The sequence below is a fragment of the Nelumbo nucifera genome, chromosome 3, assembly GCF_055504915.1.
Source record: "Nelumbo nucifera cultivar China Antique chromosome 3, China Antique-T2T, whole genome shotgun sequence".
Classification (NCBI taxonomy): Eukaryota; Viridiplantae; Streptophyta; class Magnoliopsida; order Proteales; family Nelumbonaceae; genus Nelumbo; species Nelumbo nucifera.
In genome coordinates this window covers 36095745-36116621 of record NC_142651.1, presented here as the reverse complement: position 1 = coordinate 36116621, position 20877 = coordinate 36095745, and the positions used below count along the sequence as shown (strand labels likewise).

Below are 20877 nucleotides of genomic sequence, written 5' to 3'. Positions count from 1 at the left end.
AAAAATCTAGGGGAAGTTTTTGGGAAGGTTTTGTATTTTATCCTAATATATATACCCAACATCCAAATGTAAAGCTGACCAACTCAGACGCTTTAGCCCAGAAAAAAAAGGGGGCTAAAACAAGCTGTTGTCAGGAAAAAGTCGTTGGCATTTATCTGCCACAAATCCCATCTTCTATCCCGGCCGAGAGTGCTCATAATATAATATATATAAATGTCCTTTATTTATTTATTAATTACACCCCTCCAGGCTCCAGGCTCAGGCTCCTGCCTTCCCACAAGGTTGTTAAGGTAGTATTTGCAGGAGGGAGCCACCTCCACATCGCACGTCGTCCCACATTTGATCACAATTAGCGATGGGAAGCTGTGCGAGCAGACCCAAAGAGTTAAATGGCCCTGCAGATTCTCTGCCAACCCCACCCAGCCCTCACCCCACCCTCAACAATGTCCAACCCCAGACTGACTGTGCCCCAAAACCAAAAGTAAGTCCACTTGTAGTCATGCAATTCTCCCCAGTTGGAGCTCTCTGTTTGGCTCTACTTCATTTTTTTTGGGGTTCCCCTAGAGCAGATGACTGTGGTTGATGATGATAATGGTGATGAACATCATGTATGTCTTCTATTGGGCGTTGCCATCATCATCATCATCATCATCATCATCATCGCCATCTGTGCAGATGTGAGGAGTGAAGAGTGAAGGTCTTCCAATAATTAATCTCTTAGGAAAATACCCACATGGAATGACATCTAACATTCTTGTGTTTTACACAGCTGCAGGAGAACAATAATGACAATAATGGAGGTGAAATTCCAAAGGAGAAGGAGGAGCCATTGATTGATCTCTCGGAGCCAAGCCCAAAGGCAACAAATTCGGATGCAGATGCCACTCCTGAACCCAAGCCTGATCATGATCAGGTGATGAAGTATGGGGAGCTATCAGAGTCGAATCCTCTGATTGGCACTGCCAATCAAACTGAAGAGAATTCTGGGGCTGCTGGCAACCAAACGACAGACAAGGTGAAGAATGGGCCAGCAGGAGTGGTAGCAGATCCTGAGGAGAAAGGGAAACCAGATATTGACACAGACAAATCAGATAACGCAAGCCACAAGCAACCTTTAACATCTGAAATTTGATTGCATCTCATGGTAGGGCCAAGTGTAGCGCCAGAAATAACAAAAGTTGCAATCAGAATGAGATATTACTGTAAATTTCAATTCCCATATCAAGATACTGCCCGCATGTTAATGTTAAACCACTCATTTTTATATACATTATCATTGGTTTGGTGCTCTGTATTATTTGCATTCTGATTAAAGTTTAATCTGGTCTTCCCTCCTTAAAATTAACTTATTAATTTTTTTTCTTCTCAGGCTCCTTATATATTGTGAAATAAAGGGGGGCAGAAATTTTTGTGACTGAAGTATTTGAATTATATTTCGTCTGACCCTTTTTTTAGCAGAAACTTGATTTCTGACCATTAATTATAAAACAAGCATATCCTCAACAACACATATGCTCTTTATATCAATTCTGTGTATTGTCGTAGCACGTGGCATCAGTGGAATATGAAACTCTGCAGGTGATTCCACTTGTTCCCCAAATATAGTGGTCGATAGAGGAATGTGTTATACGCATTGTCTCTTCATTTTGGAAGTTTGTGGGAGAGTTCCAACATTCAAAATTAAGAAAAATGTTGTGGAACAAAAGGGTAACAGCTTAGAAGTGGAACAAACGAAAAGGTTTCTTCTCCTGTGGATAGCAAACTTATGCTCGAATTCTCAGATAACAAATTCAAAAAGGATTATAGCTAGGGAATTCAATAGTGTTGTGTTTTCTGCGACGATTTTACTCCTCCAATGAAGCCCTTTTATTGAACTCAACTCGTACCGGCCGGCAAAGTGCTTTTTGTTGAACTCAAGCTTGGGTTAAAATGTTTATTTTTATTACATTGGGTGCTTAATCATAGGGCTGAAAACGGATTAAATTAAACTGGATATCATTCCTTCACATTTGAATTTGAAATCAGGTATTGAGTCGTATAGATAAATTAGACTAAAAATGATTAAAATGTTCTATAGTAATAATAAAAATAAAATAAAAATGGCATTATTGTTATATTTTTATGAACAAAATTAATTGAAAAATAGTTATATGAAACTTGAGACTGAAATTTTTGTTTGAAATCCTATTACATAAAGCTCTTAAGCCCAAGAATTAAAACCCTTGAGCGGGGGTGCCGCATGAAGATTCCAGTGGGTGCTGAGATGGTTAAGAGATCAAACAGAGTGGACCCTACCTGCAGATAATTATGCAATGAAGAAGTGGAAACGATTGACCACCTCTTCTTCTCATATGCCGCGGTGAAACCAATTTGGTTTGCTCTTTCACCAGGGATGAGGATTGAAGCATTCCAAAATCATAGCTTAAATCACTGGCTGGATGTATGGTGGGTTCGTTTGGACAGAGCACATGAAGTCCTCCACTTGCCTGGGGTGATTATTATGTGGTTTATTTGGAAGCACCATGGTTTTCAAAACCGGACTGGACTGGAAAAACCAGGGACCGGTTTTATTTTACCCCAGAACTGTTATTTTGCCAAAAATCTGTTGATTTGGTCAGCAAAACGTTGATCCGGGTGTTCAAACCGTCCAACGGTCTTGGCCGTTTTTTATTTTTTTTTTAATTTTTTGTCAGAATGAACCGTTTATTCAGTTCAAATGGTCAGACCGTTCAACCCGAAAACTGGACCCCTGACCGGTTCATTGTCCAGTTCGGTTTTAAAAACCTTGGGAAGCACCAAAACAATATCAATTTCGACAGTGCAGCTGTGTTCCCATTGCATATTGCTGATATTGTGCACCACATTCACCTAAATAACACTATTATTCCCCCATATCAGTTGAACTTGAACTTGGAAGCAAATTTAATAAACATGGATGAATGGTGCATGGAATCCTTCAGCTGCTGCGATTGGAATTGTGATAACCAGTGAGAAATGAGTTTGGGCACTTCCTCTTTGGTCGAGCTCTCCAGGTTATGTGATCCTCTTCTTCTGATGAAGTTGAAGTTATGGCCTTATTACAAGGCTTTAAATGGCGAATAATCTTTCTGTGGACCATATTAATCGTTGGAACAACTGATGCTAACCTGGTGCTGGGCTCTATCTCCTCAGCATGTAATCTACCCTGGAGAATCCATAACTTAATCAATGGAGTACCGTGATCTTCTCTTTAGTTTCACCTTTTGCACTCTCTGATACTCCTCATAATTGTAATAGACTAGCACATGAGCTAGCTCCAGGACCTGGTCTTTAGTCCCGGACTTCTTAAAGTTACTGGTTTCTGAGGAGATGTACTCCCATTAATGGAAGTTTATTGCCTTAAGGGTTCAGAAAAAACTTAATACATATATAATGCATCCAATTTTTTTTTACCTTACAAGGAGTGCAAATAAATATACAAAATACAAAACTTTACACTATATATTTGATATTTCTACTCTTCCCAAACTGAGGCTTAATGATATGCTTTTGAACCTTTCCACTCAAATGAGGAAGCAAAAGCATGCAATTAACACTAGAGCGACACCATCAACTTGTGCTAAAGGGCATCCACCCATAGGGCAGTCTGGATCAAGTAGGTACAACGTTGTAAGCATGTTTTAATGACCACTTAAAAAATATTTTGACCCCTATTCCTTACAATACACCCAACCTATCGTTGAAAAATATTGAAAACCACCTTTAACAATTGTGTTGTGCCTACTAGATCTGGTGTCCCCTTCGGGCGACTTGAGCTTCGGCCACCATAATTTCACGTCTTTTCTTTTTACTGCAACCTTGAGAAATTTTATTGAAAAGGGGAACCAATACAAAAGGGGGTGTGAATTTCTTCTCTAGTTGAACAGTATAAAACCGTCACCTTATCACTTTTATGAATCCGATTTTCTTAAAATTTGCATCAGTCAGATCGCTCATTCGGTCAAAAGCTCATCAATCCTAGCAATTGAACCGTTGATCCGTTGGGTTACAGAAATGTGTTGAATCTCCCGAAGGCTACAACTCTGCATTTGATTGTCTAATTAGGGTGATCTCTCGATTTTATTTTAGGTGCTTTTCAGATCGCTTCCAATGTTCCAAATATGACTTGACTCAAAAAGAACAAAAAAAAGAGAGCGTTATCTAGAAAACATGAAATTATAAATTATAAACTTTCTAGCAAAAACGGTTTAACCTCCAGCTCAAGTGGTGAAAAAATGAAAATGGAGAAAACATGAAATAATATACAAATTTAGAAAAATAAAAAGCAAAAGTAGACAACCAGCGAAAATTTATTATCCAAAACAGGAGAAAATAGAAATACACTAGGGAAACGTTATCTCAGTATTCTCAAATCCATCTGCCGCAGAGGTGTGCTGCTGCTACTGACAATTACTAGTTTACTACCAACTCTATCATTGGAAAACAAACAGTGCGTACTGGGCTACTGGCAGAAAAGCAGTGACAAATTCTCCAAAAGGAAAACCAAAACTAGAAAGGTTCAACGTTGAGCCACATCAGAACTTGCGGTTAGACAAACCCATGTCCCGCAGCTCCCACAGAGGCTTACTCTCCTTTGCAATATCATTCTTGATTGCTCTTTGAATCCGTTTTACAACAAAGAAATACTGCACCAAAGCAAACACGTGAGCACAAAATGGGTATCATATGTATCCATGTAACTCTATCAACTGTCATTAACAATTGACGAGGTGGTTGAACTGTTGACACAACCACCGAGACAACTGACCAGATCCTGGTTTTGACAATTTTAACTGGGCCAACAAGCTACCTGTCCGGGTGAACCAACAGATCAGCCTCCCAGACAGCTTTGCAGGTTGACATCTGTGTTTTAAAACATTGATCTGGGGTAAGGTACAAAGCCCCCCAACAGGTTAGATAACTTTACCTGAAAAGCCAGGATCAAGGGGATAAAAAACTTTCCCCTATCATTTGGGTTGGGTCCTTCAATCAATTTCTTGTCCACCAAAATCGCCTTGCTACCATTAGAAACAACGTCTGTGATTGTTTTAACCAAGTTTGGTATCCAAGCAGTGCCATTTGGAAGAATCTGCATTCAAGATCATAGCTGCCGGAGTTCTCAATCTCAGAATTTCACAAGAACCGGGAAAATCAATAGTTAATAAAAAGATTTCTATGTATATGATATATATTCATCAACCTTTTCACCACTGTCATTTGTGCGGCATCTCCCACTGTTTTCAACCAAAACAACTGGAATGGAAGAATCCTGAGAACAAATAGAAGCAAGGAAAAAATATAAGGACGACATTCTGGAAACCAGTAATCAAGAATAAGAACCATTTTTGAAACAGTATCCAAGGAGCATAATTATCCAAATAGCAGCTTCATCATTAGTTGACTTTTATGGCCTACAGCTATCATACCCCGACACCTGTACAGTGTATAAGGGTTCTGTATCATGTTGGATACTTCAATTTTTTAGTATAAATTGTAAGTTTTGTCCTTTCCATTTACAGGAACATAGGCCTACATCTCATGCAGTTGAGTTGACCTTCGGATTGAAGAAAACATTTCACAATGCAGTGATTTTTTTCTTATCAATCTAAACCTAGAAGTTTCATAATAGAAATTGTGCATCCATTGCATCAGAATTCGGATGGCTTTATAATCCAAAATTCCAAATAATCATAACATACAAAAAAATAAAACAATTGTGAAGTCTGTAACCAGAAGATTGAAGTCAACCCTGTATTTTGAACACGACAATTATGTAAATAAAAAAAATTACATTTTAGGTTCATCATTGGCAGTTTTAGCGCCTACCTTTGGGTGCATAAGATTTAACTAGGGGTATTGCAACCAGCTCCAAAAGGGATAAAAATAATAATAAATAATACTAAAATAATCCTTGTAACTTTGTCAGTGTCATCTAATGCATTTAATTTATGTGGATAAGTAAAATAAACTTGACTGAATTTTTTTTGAAATCATGCCGCAGTATTTAACCGGGTAATTATTCTTGAGACACAACTAGAGCTATAAAATACAGAAAGCATATGCAAAGCTGGGTAGTAGCTACATATCTGACTCAGATTTGAACAGTCTAATGGAGCCTTAAATTACAGTGCCCTGGGAAGCTTAAGACAGGGATACTTGGCATGAAGATGGTAAATTGCAGTTCTCGTCTAAATTACCTGAAAAAATTTACACCCTAAGCTCATTTAGCAAAGCACCAGATTGCTGTGCAAGGAATTCACAGCATGGTAGATCACTAGGGGATGCCTTAATGCATACATATTCTAGAATGTTAATTTGACACTGTTTTTGTTTCTCTTCATAGTGCCATTACAAGGTTGAACTTTAGACCTATTGGACAAGGGAACTCCCCAAGGCCAGAACATTTGGCTCTTGTGCAAGGACTTAGAAATTAGAATGGACGTGTTGTTAGGACAGTGGGTTCCACTATTGTAGGAGATTGCTTTGTTGTAATTAAATAGATGTCGTTAGTGAAAGAGGAGCATCGGGCCCTCTTAAGAGCAAGTAAATCTTAACCCTATTAACCTGTCTATCCTTAACCACACCTACGTTGAGAGCAAGTCCTGAGATGGCATCAGACCACACAATCACCAAGGGCAAGGGCAAGTTTGCATGGTGTTCCTCTGCTGTTGCAGCAACGCAATTTGCAACATCAGCTTTTTCTGCAGAAACAGGATCAAATAATGCTTTGATATGCAATGCATACCTCTTATGTGGCACATTGAAAAACTAAGTAGAATGTTATTCTAACTTCTTTTACATTTCAATTGGAGCAATCTTCAAAAAGAAAAGATACAATACTTCAAACACCTAGACAGCACATGTCTCTACCTAACATGCTTCTGATAGAAAGTTAGAAGCCTTGCAGGATCAGTGGTATTGTGTTGCTTTTTTAAGGTGAAATGTAACCACAGATAAATACCACGATACCAAACACAATCCAATTTCCCATGCATGGCAGCACAACATATCACCAATCCAAATAAGACTTTCACAAGATAAGGCTTGTGTGGCTAGATCAATAATTGAGCTTTCCACTGGTAATAGAGTAGTAGGTTGCCTTTTCTACTTAAATTAAGACAAGTGTATAAAACAAAGTAGGGAATAACTCAAACAACTCCAAAAATCTAGAAACAAAGCTAGAAATTTTTTTTGTTTGAAAGGTAAGGTAAAAATTAATTAATAAGAGGAGAAAAAGAGACAACAGTTTCCTAGCCAGAGGAGGACTATCCAGGAATCAACTCAGATTACAGACTCCATAGGGACTGGGAGCTAAACAACTGAGACACATTCAGGTGCTGAAACTCAGAGTTTACAGACACCCAAGAAACCAGCTTACTAACCACACTGTACTGATTCATTGGACTTTTCATTTTCTTACAGAAAATTCTATTGGTTCTTTCAGACCAAATTGACCATATGACAGCTGCAGGAATGGTTTTTCAAACTAGATTTCCTTTTTTCTTCAAACCCAGGATCTTCCAGCAGCACAGCACGTCTTTGACAGAGCTCAACATGACCCAGCAGGCCCCAACAGCTTTAAGGAAGTGCTCCCACACCTTAGATGAGACTGGACAATGGATACTTAGGTGATCAGTGGATTCTGGCAGGAGGCCACAAAGACCACAAAACAAATCCAGAAGCTGCAACCCTCTCCTTTCTAAGTTGATTTTAGATAGGCACTTTGACCAGGAAATTAGACTTTGAAGGACTGATTGGATTCCAAATCTGCTTGCTAGGAAAATCAGTAGAACCTGAGCTGCTGAGTTTGGAAGCCAGGGATTTGACTGAGAAGCAGACATCTCCACTCCACTTCCATCTCCATTTATCCTCCAAATTGACATCTGTACCCTGCCCATGTAAAAGTTCCAGCAACTCCAAAGCCTCAACCATCTCCCAGTCAAACAAATTTCTCCTGAACTGAGGGATCCAGTTCACAGAATTATCAGAGGAGACATATGAATCAGCCACCGAGACATCTTGATTAGCAGGACACTGGAAGAAGAGAGGGAAGGCCTCAGCCAAGGGACTATCCAGAAACCAAAGGTCCTTCTAAAATCACAGTCTATCGCCTCTGCTCACCTTAAAACCCAAGCCTTCCGAGATAACAGGTAGGTTCTTCATAATTCCTTCCAAGATAGAGCATAGAGCAAGCCCCAATTAGGTAGAGGGTCAAAAGATCTCCAGCTGCCCCAATCCACACCATATTTAGCAGCTATTAGGTTTCTCCACCACAAATTTCTTTCAGAGCCAAACCTCCAGATCCATTTGCTGAGAAGAGCAGAAGTAAACACCTTTAATTTCCTTATTCTCAGACCACCTTCCTCCATGGGAAGGCAAACTTGCTCCCAGTTAACGAGATGGATTTTCTTTTCTCTGCAATGTCTCTAGCTTTTTAGCTATTTTAGCTGGGATCGTGAAAAGAGAGGAAATAAGTGGGGAGGTTACAGAGGTACTCTTTATAAGAGTCACTCCACCCCCAACTGAGTAGTATTTAGCCTTCCAAGAGGACATTTTTTTTCCATGCTCTCAATTACTGGATCCCAAATAGCAGAAGAGGAGCACTTTGCCCTACACCTGACATGCCTAGCACACTCCTCCAAATTAAACACTTGACCCACCAGGATGATCGGACTCTTATTCAGATTTACATTGAGACCTGACACCACTTCAAACCAACAAAGGATGCCGAGTAAAACCTCCAGTTGATCTGGAGAGGCATCTAAAAAGCAAAGAGTATTATCTGCAAATTGGAGAAGGTTTACTTTTTCCTACCCCGAAGAAATTGCAAAACCTTCCCAGCAGCCCTCTTTCTGAAAAGGGAAAGCACTTCAATGAGGTAAATGAAAAGCAGGGGGAAAGAGGATCTCCCTGCCTTAACCCTCTAGAACTTTCAAAGTAACCTGCAGATTGCCCATTTTTTAGGATAAATAGGAATTTCATTAAACTACAAAAGGAAGTACATCTCACATCAGATGGTTGTCAAGTTGACAAACCAAAAAAACTAGAGATCAAACTGAAAATGAATCATCATTACAAGGATGCAATTCAAGAGTACTCCAAAAATTCTCCAACAGATCAGAATTGTTCACTTGGTCAAAATCTGGAAGCCAAAGGACCCAGTCTGAAATCAGGTAGACCACTGCTGCTACTAGATATTCAATGCTTTTTGACTTGTCCTCAAACAGCATTCTGTTTCTCTCTTTCCATATGGACCACCATTCTGCAAATGAAATACAGCTCCTCAGTATTCTAGCTTTCTTTCTTCCTTTGAGTTTTGGCCATTTGGAAAAGATCTCTGCTGGAGACAAAGGTTGGAAGACACTCACTCCAAACAAGGAGAAGAACTTCCAAATGAAGTTTGCTACACTGCCTGAGAAGAACAAGTTAGGGACTGTTTCTTCCTCCAGGTTGCATAAGTAACAGCAGCTTGCTAACTGTAAACCCTAGACTTCAGGTGGCCAGTAGTAAGAATGCTGTCATGCACTACCAACCAAACAAAGGCTTCTACCCTTGGGGGTACTGGGTTGCCCCATACACCTTTTATCTGGTCTGACTCCATTACCTCTCTTGTTAATGCCTTGTAGAATGACTTCATAGAGAACCTTCCTTCTCTGAAATATTTCCACCATAAGCCATCTTCTGTGGACCTCGAGATGCCAGCACCTTCTAATTTTTCCAGTAGCAAGATACATTCTTCCACTTCTTGGTCAAGTAAAGCTCTTCTGAATTTAGGGTCCCAAATCAGCTGCTCCCCTCTCCACTCATAACACTGGTCTATTGTAGTTTGTTGTTGTTCTGTCAGCCTGTATAATCTTGGACAGACATCACAGAGTTTCCTACCCCGAGCCACTCATCTCAAAACCTAACTCTAAAGCTATCTCCCACTTTGAACTTTACCAAACTCCGAAACTCCTAATTAAAGCTCAAAATTCCTTTCCAAACACTTAGCCCAAAAGAACTTCTTACTTTCCTTGATTCCCACCCAAGCCTTACCACTCCATATTTCCCCACCACCACCCTCCTCCAGAAAGCCTCTCTCTCTCTCTCTCTCTCTCTCTCTCTCTCTATCTATCTATCTATCTATCTATCTCTATCTCTATCTCTCTTGCCCAAATCTCCACAACCTTTTCCCTAGCAGTTCTTTGTTAAAAAGCTTTACCCTTCTCAGCCCTAAACCTCCCTCCTCCTTTGGCCTACACTTAGCCCAAAAGAACTTACTTTCCTTGATTCGCACCCATGCCTTACCACTCCACATTTCCCCACCACCACCACCCTCCATAAAGCCTCCCTCTCTCTCTCTCTCTTGCCCAAATCTCCACAACCTTTTCTCTAGCAGTGCTTTGCTAAAAAACTTTACCCTTCTCAGCCCTAAACCTCCCTCCTCCTTTGGCCTACACACCTTTTCCCACTTGACTAAGTGAAACTTTTTGGACCCCCCGCCCCTCCCATAGGAAATCTCCGAGTCTTCTCAATTTTCATAGCCACCTCCTTGGGGATCTTCAGCAAAGAAAGGTAGTAAGTTGGTAGGCCAGAAAGAACACTCTTTATAAGAGTGATTCTCCCTCCCAAAGAGAGGTACTTGGCCTTCCATCTGTCCGGCCGCCTCTCCACTCTTTCTATTAGAGGCCTCCATATGTTGACTGCTGCTACCTTTGACCCCACCGGCAGCCCAAGATAGAGAAAAGGTAGCTCCCCTACCTTTGACCCCACTCCTATCAATAAACTTTTTTCAATACTTGGTTCACTCAAGCATCAACAAAAATTAGTGTATCATCAGCATATTGAAGGGTGAGACATACACGGACCTTCAATTCCAACTTTAAAGCCATCTATCCAGCCCCTCTGAATTCATTTCTTCATGATCAGATTTAGTGCTTCCATTACTAATACAAACAGCAAGAGGGAAATTGAATCCCCTTGTCTCAACTATTTAGATGCTTGGAAGAATTCAGACAAGACTCCATTAATTAGCAATGAGAAGGAAGTTTATGGAATACACCCATACATCCAACCCCATCAACCCTTGCATCTCTTCCAAGAATTTCCATTCTACATGATCATAAGCCTTCTCTATGTCTAACTTACATACCAAGCCTGGTCTTCCACTTATTCTTGAATCTATGCATTCACTAGCCACCAATACCCCCACCCAGAATTTGCCTTATACAGAGAACTTGGGAGAAGAGATGCAAACTTTAATCTAGTTCCTCCGTTTTTTACCAAAGTTCATTTTCTCAAGAACAAAAAAGATAAGGCACCTCCAATTTACATAATCATAGGCTTTTTCAATAAACTAGAAAAAAAATTTATACTTTGTGCTTTGAGTAAAACTGGAGACAATATAGTGGTTGGGTTATGAGATGTGAAGTGGAGGAAGATACAATACCACACTTGCTACTTCATTGCAAGTTTGCTTTCAAGATAAGGGCCGACTTTTTGCAGCTATAAAAATAAAAATTAAAAAAAAAAATAACATATTGATGCAACCTCAAGGTATACCCCAAAAAAAAAGAACCTCAAGGTCATTTTGATCTCTTAATGGACGGTAATGTGTTTTTCTGGCAGGAATAGAATTCTCTAGAACTTACTTTTATGTTCTAATGGTATTCAGGGAAGGATAGAAATGGAAGAGCTTTTGATAAGAAGAACTCAAGAACTCCCAAGCAAAATTCCTAATTGCAAAGATTGGAAGGACTCTGGTGCTTGGTGTTTTAAGAGCGCAAGGGGCATTTTGTGCTCGAGACATGAGGCACAAGGCAAGGCATGCGCCTTTTCAAAGCAAGGCACAAAAATGCTAAATTTTTCAAAAAATGCCAAAAATTTTAAAAATATAAAATGTAAAACATATTAATTAGTAATATTAAGTAAATATGTTGATCAAAAAATAATATTAATTAAAAATATTAAATACAAAAATATTTTAAACCATTTATTTTAAAATTTAAGATACAAAAACATAATATGTAAAACATATTTAAAATGAAAATTTAAAAATAAAGTCATGCATACCATGTTATGTTTGTCTATCTTAAATTTTAAAATAAATGTTTTAAAATATTTATGTATTTAATATTTTAAATACAAAGTCAAGCATAACATATAAAACATATTCAAGCATGTAAATTCTCAATCTCTTTATTCTTTTCCTAATTGCATTACTTCAAATAGCTAATGTAATGTTAAACATTATGCATTCCTAATTCTACGAACCTCCTTTGTACCAAGCCCCTTTGAGGCAAGCCCAAACAAGTCCATATCAAGGTCTTTAAATTCTTAATCCCTATAAAAAGCGCAAATTTTCAAAAGGCACGTGCCTAGGATGAAGCACAAGGTGCAACAAGCAAGCGCCTTTAGAAAGTGCTGCGCCTAGGGGCTGGACAAGGCACATACCTTAAAATGCGCCTCACCTATGCACCTAAGAACACCTCAGGCACACCATTTAAATTGGGAGACAAGCTTCCTTGAGTTGAGTTCAGATATTATTCCAACTAGAAACAAGCAAATAACTAGTATATTGTCTGGGATCATTGAAAGAACAATTACACCAGACAACTATAGTTACACAGAAAAGTTGCAACTTGCAAGTGAATGTGAATCATTAAACAAAACAACTGAAAGGTACAAGAACTAGAAGGTGCTTTAGGAGGTTCATTCATATTTATTAATTACAAACATTACTATCAGGATCTCAGCACTATCTTCATTGAAATTAAGATCTTAGTTGCTTAATTATATCTCCTTTAAGAGTACTATTAAAGCTGAAAAAGTATGGATAGTTAGATACCTAATAGACTCCCAACAAACTGACAACCAGTGAATTGGTATTTTGTGAATTTCATTGGTTTTAGTTTTTTGGTACGGTACAATTCAGTACAATAGAAATTGCCTTTCATGTGATCCAAACAAGGGGGTTAGTTATTAATCCTCCTTTTCAAATAATAAAATAAAATAAAAAAGAACTCCACATATAATTTAGAACATTAGCTTTTTAGTTTGTTTGTAGAAGTTTGTTGAAAAGTTTTCTTTAAATTATTAAGGGGACTAGGGATGAGCTCAAAGTATTGGAAACTGGACTATAATATTCAACTATGGTGTGATTAATATCAATGCTGTGTCTGGTTGCCCAGAAAAGAGAATAAAAGATAAAAGGGGAAAAGGAAAACAAGAAAAGAGAGTAAAAAAGGCATAGATATTAGAATTGACCCAATGGTTCAACCATGGGGGTCGCAGTTTGGTCCATGTCAACAATGTTACAAGTTTATAACATATGCTATTATACTGTATGATTTCCATGCACCCTAAGATTTCCCACCACTTTCTCAATCTTCTCTGTTTGGATGAATACTGTTTACTTCTTACCATATACAAAAAAAAAATATCTTCCAACCCATCTTTATCCTAATAAAGAAGCATTTTCTACTTCATGGTTGTAATTTGCAATATGAAAAAGATGATGGACAAAGACAGAAAATAGTGACAGATTTGCAATTTGATCCATTAGAAGGGGTTTCATGCTTTTACAAACTGACAAGGAACAATGACTAGCATTGTTGTGTACAATGACTAACATTAGTAGACCAATAATTTGATAGATCAATGGTCAGGATCATGGACTTGAATGTGCAAAGGAAAAAAAACATTACCCAAAGTTCAAAATACAAAATGTGCACTTAATCCAGACATACTTAGGCTCAGTTTGCAAAGAGTGCAAATACAAATATGTACAATGCAAAACCTTGTATACAGTATTTCTAGACCTTGTATTTGCACTGCACACATTTGTATTTGCAATCTTCTTTAAAAAATCTAATGTTGTGTACAAACTTGTTTCATTTTACGCTGCAGCACAAGCTTGCTGCACACAAGCACGAACTAAAACAGAAAAGAAGAAAAGCTGGCTTAACTTTAATTTATGTTTATTCATAGGATAGTGTCATAGTGGGCTTTTTCCTTTCTTTTTCCCCCTCAATGGTAATTTTTACAGTGGGCATTTGCATTTTGGTGGACCTTTTTTAAATTTCCACACTCCCTATTTTGAAGGATGGGGTACTTACTATGATACTGTCTGTCTTTTGAAGGTTCTTATCCCTCTTTACTATGCAAAAATCATCAGAGAACATCTATTACATCTTTACTTAATACCAAGTCTCCCCAAGCAACAAGATGAACATTTAAACTAGAGCGAGGGTATAGTGAATCATAATTACACAGAGTTTAACATGTAGAATATCATGTTATCTCTACAAGATAAGAGAACCAGGTATGCTATTTAACTGAAGGCCTAAAAATTAGAAAATGTTGTACCTGGAATTCCTGTTTTCTAATCTGAGCCCCCATCCGAACAACTTTCAAAAGTGCTTCGGATCTTCTGGAGAAGAAATCATCATAATTCAACCCATCCGGCGGGGAGAGCTGAGCATGAGTGAGGACAACCAGACCTCTGCTCCAGATTCCTTTACCAAAGCTATCAGTGATAGCCTTAATTACCTGCCTGTCCAGACTATCCACTCTATATGCATCCAATCGATCAACATAGAGCAGAACATCGATAGTCTTGTTCAAAAGGAAACTGTCCAATCAGAACCACCAAAGTTAAGTCAAAATTAAAAGAAGACAAAGAAACTGAGAAGAATGCAATCTATCAAAACTAAAAGAACAACAACAGATTGATGAGAATGTAATCTTTCTACTATAGCATGTCTTACATTGATAGAGGCATCAAATAAAACAAGGGCCTAGAATGCATCTCTATATCAAACTATCAACAACAAAATCGCTTGCCATGTCAGTACCAACCATTTGATGACCTCAAGAGCATGGTCATTGACATGTCTTACATTGATAGAGACATCAAGAAATAAAACAAGGGCCTATAATGCATTTCTATATCAAGCTATAAACAATAAGGGCCTAACATGTCAAGCTATAACATGTCTTACATTGATAGAAACATTGAGAAATAAAGCAAGGGCCTAGAATGCATCTCTATATCAAGCTATAAACAACGAAATTGCTTGTCATGTCAGTACCAACCGTTTTATGATCTCAAGAGCCTGGTCATTGACATATCCCCCTTCTACAAGCCCAGGAGTGTCAATGATGTTCAATGTAAATCCTGCACGTGAGCGCGAGACCATTACGGGTCTTGGGCCTTCCGACTGCAAAAGGATGACAGACATGAGACAATCCATCATAAATAATTAAATAAATATAAACAGGAAAACCCTTAAAATTGTTTGGCCAAAATAATAACAATTCAAGAAAGATCACCAAGGCAAAGGCAAAGTCATGAACACCACAAACCTGAAATGCACTGACTGCAACCACTCTTTCCCCAACAATGGAGTTCACAGTTGAAGACTTTCCAACACCACCTTTCCCCATAACAAGAATTGTCAACGTGCTCACATTCTATTAAAGTTATTGTAATAATTAACAAAAAAGACAAAGAAATCAACTCAATATATATTTGTGTCACAATTGGATGGTCAAATGGATACTTAATCCACAAACCACCAAGGAAAAAAAAAAAAGATAAAGTTTAAGTAAACCAAAAGAAAAGCAAACCTCTTGTTTTAGTTTCCCCAACAACTCAAGCAATTTGCTCAGAGTGGCAGCAGGGAACTGCTGAATTCCAGTCCATTCTCGGATAAGGTGAGACGCCATTGACAGCTCGTCCTAACAATGCAAAATGAACCAAAAATAAATAAATAAAACACCACTCATACAAAATGAATAAAAAGTACTTTGAGAATTTCCAAGGAAGGAAAGCAAATTGATAAACAAACAACAATCCTACAAATCCGCCCCAAACTCCCTGCAAGAAAACTGGGTAGCGTTTGGTAAGGTTCCATGGGAATGTTTCTGGTGTCATGTGAACAAAGAAAAAAGAAAACTATTTTTTTGCTCCAAGAAACAGCACATGTTACAGTGAAGCATTACCAAATATTGCTCCAATTTACAGAAAATAACATAATTCATCCTATTCCAGAAACCGAGAAAACAAACTTAAAACTTGCAGATCTTAAACCCTAGGAACAAGAACTTGTTGGGAGAGAAAATTGTTTACAGTCTCATGAAGCTCAAGTATATTTGAAAATACAATAAGAACAAGAAACATAGATTATTCAAAAGAATGCACAGGCAACTCACTGTGACCGGCTTATCTAACCACTCCTTGTTGCAGGTGCAAGGTATACAGCTGTCAACTGAGGGCGAGGAGGAGGGACGAAATACAAAGGGGAACCCTGGACCTGGAGTTCAATGGCCAAATGTGGTTGGCACAGTCATCTGATTCCTATTTCTTAGAAACAGAATCATGTTTGGCAGCAACCAATTTTTTGGAATCAATTCTCTAAATGACTAATACATAAAACCATGGCAATTATAATTTCAAATGAAGCTACATTGTACTCTATTACATTCAAATGATGGGACTCGGATTATAACAAAACCAAGTAAAACCTTTTATAACATTTGATCCTAACTACAAACTTTTAGTTGAAAATATCACTCAAACAAGATCTTAAATGGATCATGTAGGGTGAATCTGGATGTGATCTGATTATAAACAGGAAAACTACGCAAAATCCATGTTTGATCCGTATTTGGATCATGATCCAATCCATGGACAGCATTGTTTCTCTATTACCAAACTCATAGATTCTATAGCCTTGGTATTCCATAGTTACTAAGACTTGAGAACATGTTAGAACAGCCTAACACATAATTCAGTTGAGTTCAATCTCTCATCCACAGTCAGATTTATCATTTATTAGTCCAAAAGTAGACAAGTTGCAAGGAAAATAATTACTTTATTCCGGTCTGCCAATGCAGTTTCTGCAAAATTGATGCAACTTGAACCCTATTTGGTCATACAAATCAGGAATTGCCTATCCCAGCAATGGCCTACTATTCTCTTGGTCAAACCAGATGGAAGGTAGAAACGACGAGACGCTCAGGTATTTTTCTGAGTCAAGAATTTGCCATCCCTAGTCACACCATAAACTAGCTCTGGTATTTTTCGGGTTTCACTTAAAAAATATGTATGCATTTTTGACAGCATAAATCCCTATTATTTTTTAGAGGGTTGGTACATACCATCCCGGTGTACATACCATGCTGCATAAAACAATGAAAAACACGGACGGCATTTGTATTTGCATTTGCATAAGAAAACATCAATTAAATAAGCAATGAAAAACACGACTGCAATTTCTCCCTCAAAACACAGCCATTCGTTATTGATTATGAGTATCCTAAGTGAGAGCATAAAATAGAATGAATATTGGCTAAAAAAATAGTTCCAACATATTTCGGTCCGTATAACGAATATTGTCTAAAAAATAAAATAGAAGGAAGAGAGTGCGTACCTGTGAATCGTTGATTGTGCTTCTGTTTCTGTAAAGGGCAGAACGAAGCAAGCTCTGAGACGTTGAAGGAAGAACAGTTGAAAAAGAAAAAAAAATAATAATAATAAAGGAAAAATGAAGATTGAAGAATAAAAAGTGAAGAATATTGGAAGGAGTGATTTTTACCTGGAAATCGGTTGTGTGTGGAAGGGGAAACTCGGAGAGTGCCGTTGGAGGAGAAAGAAGGCCAATCTGAGACCGGTTAGGGCTTTTTTTGCATCGACAGTCCCCAACTCACCGTCACTGGCTTATCTAACGACTCCTTTTTGCAGGTGGAAGGTATACAACCGTCAACCGAGGGCAAGGGGAAGAGACGAAATCCAGAAGGGGAACCCTGGACCTGGAGTTCAATGGGAGCAAAGGCTTTCACAAGCGCTCGCTCTCGAGTTCGCGGACTGCCTTATCGGCTAGTTCTTGTAAGCAGAACGAACTGCCTTATCGGCTTTGATTTTTCATTTTAAGAGTGGGGAAAAAGGGCACCGGCAGCCACAGGCCCATAGTCACCATCTCTTCTCTGTCCATTAATTCTAAAAAATGTATCGGAAATTCGGAATAATCTTTCGACAACCACGTCAAGTGGAAAAATTAAAAATTAGCATACATATAACACGTGTTATGCACGTGTTCAAATAAGGATAATAGTGGAGGTGTAAATCGACTTCAGATCTGCGCCCCACAACGTATCCTCGCCGTGTATTGGGAAGATCTCCCGATGATGACATCATCTATTCTGATATATCATCGGGAGAAGTTCTCAATACATGGCGAGGATGTGCTGTGAGACGTTGTGGGGCACAGACGTTGTGGGGCACAGAAGTTCTCAATACGAAAGACGGGCCATGGGCCAGAATTGAGATTTGTTTCTCACACAAGGTGTCTTACATCAACCTCACAGACATATCACATCCTCATCAAGTATTGGGAATATCTCCCATGTATAATAATGTATAAATAGGGGAAATGTTCTTAATGCATGGTGGGATGTGCATGTGAGGCACCCTCTATGAGGAGTAGATCTAGTCTCATGTTGAGGGTTTTAGGTTCATGGGCTAGTAAGGACTTTGCATACCGTGCCGCCTATGAATCGTCCAAGAAACTAGCCATTAGGGGACCCTCCAAGAATTAGTTTCAGTTTTTGGGGGGGGGTTTGCAGAAATACCCCCCAACAACTATATAATAGCTAGTTTGGGGGGCATTTTGGGTAATGTCATAAATGACTTTACAATGACCAAAATGCCCCTCCCAATTAGACATTTTGGCCTAAATGTCCGAGTCCAACCCCCATCAAGCCTAGGTCTTGAGCCCGAGCCCAACTCTCGTATAAAGCCCCAAGCCCAAACCTGGCCAGAAATTTGAAAACATTTTTTCTTTTTTATTCAATAAAAAGTATTTTATTTATATTAAAAACCTTCAAAACTCAAAAATAATAAACATTTCACCATTACTTAAAAAAAGAGAAGAATAACAAAGAAAAATATTGTATAGATTTTTTATTAAATAAAAATATATTTTTTATTATTTAATATATAGTATCATGTCAGGCATGGACTCGGGCCGGGCTTTTTCGAGAAAGCCCGAGCCCGGCCCAAAAAAAGTTGGGCCTGGTGCTCTTAGGCTCGAGCCTGAGCCCGTGGGCTTAAAATTATGACTAAGCTCGACTTATAACAAGTCGGGCCGTCAGGCTACTCAACGCATGAACATGTCTACTCCCAACGATTAAATAGTCCTATTCTCCACCATTCTCATCACACCAATTCAATAATTCTCTTCTCATACACTTTCAATCAGTATTTTTAACCCATCCTTGATCCACCGTTCAAATCGTCACCTAGCCAAAATTTCGGGTCCGATTTAGTTAAGACCCATCATATGGTAAAAAACCGTTGACTTGGTCAAGAACTGTTCGACCCAGTCGGTTCAACCGTTGACCCGTTCGACCTGGTCACCAAGTCGCAGGTTGCACACTCAATGTATGCAAACTTTCGGAGGTCATAACTTTGCACTCCGATGTCTAATTGGGGTGTTTTTTTTTGGTAACTTTTCGAGATATATGTGTCCTAAGGTGTCATAGGTGCCTAAGCGCCTTGCCCCACTAGTTTTGCAAAAAAAAACTTGATTGCCCTCAAATTGTAATTTTTAATATAAATTAAATATAAAAATACATATAACATATCTAAATATATTTATACATTATTTATTGAAAATATATATATTTATACAATGACGTGGAATGGTTTGAAACGTTCGACCCAACCGATCGAACCAGTGACCCATGACCCGGAGGCAAAAATGGTTTGGCCTCTAGGTCAGTTTTTAAAACACTACTTTCAATACTTTCTACTATCCAATTCTTAAGTCTCAAATTTATTCAGGTTTAACAATAAGAAGGCTTGTTCAAGTTGAGATTCTAAACTAGCAATCCATGTAAGTGCAATTAAATTAATTTTTATTTTTTTAGAATTAAAAAAAATGATCGACTCCTTCCGAAACCAATTCCCCAACATGTTCAATGTTAACGATGTTTAGTCGTAGTATGATAGTGTTAGCATCAATATAAATGTTACTGACATTGTCGGAGTTCCCACCCCTAGTACTGCTACTGGAGGAAAGAAAAAGAAGGGCACTAAGTTCACTAGCCCAATTTATAAATTATTTAAAATAAGGAAGGTTGAGGGGAAGGGAAAAATAGTTGTTTGCCAAAAATGTAAGAGTGACTTTAGCTATTGTAGCAAGGGTGGTATTGGCCACTTGAGTAGACATTTGCTCACCCATGAGAAACAACAAGAAGAAGAATGGAAAAAAAAAATCACAAGCACAATTTGGGCGTGGGGGGTGTGGTACTTTTAAATATTTTCAAGAAAAAATGAGGCAAGAGTTAATAAATATATTGTATATACTAAATAACCATTTTTTTTAGTTGAGGATACTAAACTTGAAAAATTTTTACATAATTCTATAAATTCACAATTTAAAAAAGTTTATAGAAATACTATTAGAGTAGATGCTTTGAAATTGTTTTATTCTTATAAATAAAATTTAATTTCTATTTTATCAAATCTTAATTATAGAGTTGCAATTACTTCTGATATTTGGACTTCTAAATTTAATATAAGTTATATTTGTGTTACGGTGTTACCGATCATTTTGTTGATAAAAACTAGCTTTTACAAAAAAGCATTTTAAGTTTTGATGGGCTTAAATAGCCACATATTGGCCCAACTATTGCTGTAAGTTGGGGTGGCAATGAGCCGAGCTTTTCATGAGCTGCTCGAGCTCGGCTCGACTCGATTTCAACCAAGCTCGAGCCTACTAGAGCTCGGCTCGTGAGGCTCGCGAGTCGGCTAGAATATAAATATATATATATATATATAATATTATAAAGTTATAGAAAACAATATATATATAT

General features: G+C 38.1%; 2 protein-coding genes across 7 annotated transcripts; one reads left to right on the top strand and one right to left on the bottom strand.

Moving 5' to 3' along the window:
* Window positions 1-228: 228 nt before the first annotated feature.
* Window positions 229-1290, top strand: LOC104595073 (uncharacterized). The gene is made up of 2 exons (XM_010255650.3): window positions 229-481; window positions 770-1290. The coding sequence occupies exons 1-2, from the start codon at window positions 356-358 to the stop codon at window positions 1130-1132; spliced, it is 489 nt and encodes a 162-aa protein (XP_010253952.1). The 5' UTR covers window positions 229-355; the 3' UTR covers window positions 1133-1290.
* Window positions 1291-4310: 3020 nt separating this feature from the next.
* Window positions 4311-17990, bottom strand: LOC104593096 (translocase of chloroplast 34, chloroplastic-like). 6 transcript variants are annotated; one of them, XM_088899786.1, is made up of 10 exons: window positions 17598-17990; window positions 17433-17460; window positions 16213-16363; window positions 15628-15738; window positions 15364-15471; window positions 15094-15218; window positions 14365-14629; window positions 5219-5287; window positions 4946-5107; window positions 4311-4664 (listed from the first exon to the last, which is right to left on the bottom strand). In XM_088899786.1, exons 4-10 carry the CDS (start codon window positions 15724-15726, stop codon window positions 4554-4556), a joined length of 939 nt encoding a protein of 312 aa, XP_088755912.1. In that variant the 5' UTR covers window positions 15727-15738; window positions 16213-16363; window positions 17433-17460; window positions 17598-17990; the 3' UTR covers window positions 4311-4553. The 6 variants fall into 6 exon arrangements, with proteins under 6 accessions (XP_088755912.1, XP_088755913.1, XP_088755914.1 ...); XM_088899787.1 differs by having other exon boundaries at window positions 16213-16313; XM_088899788.1 differs by lacking the exon at window positions 16213-16363 and having other exon boundaries at window positions 17433-17486; window positions 17598-17635; window positions 17695-17990.
* Window positions 17991-20877: the final 2887 nt, after the last annotated feature.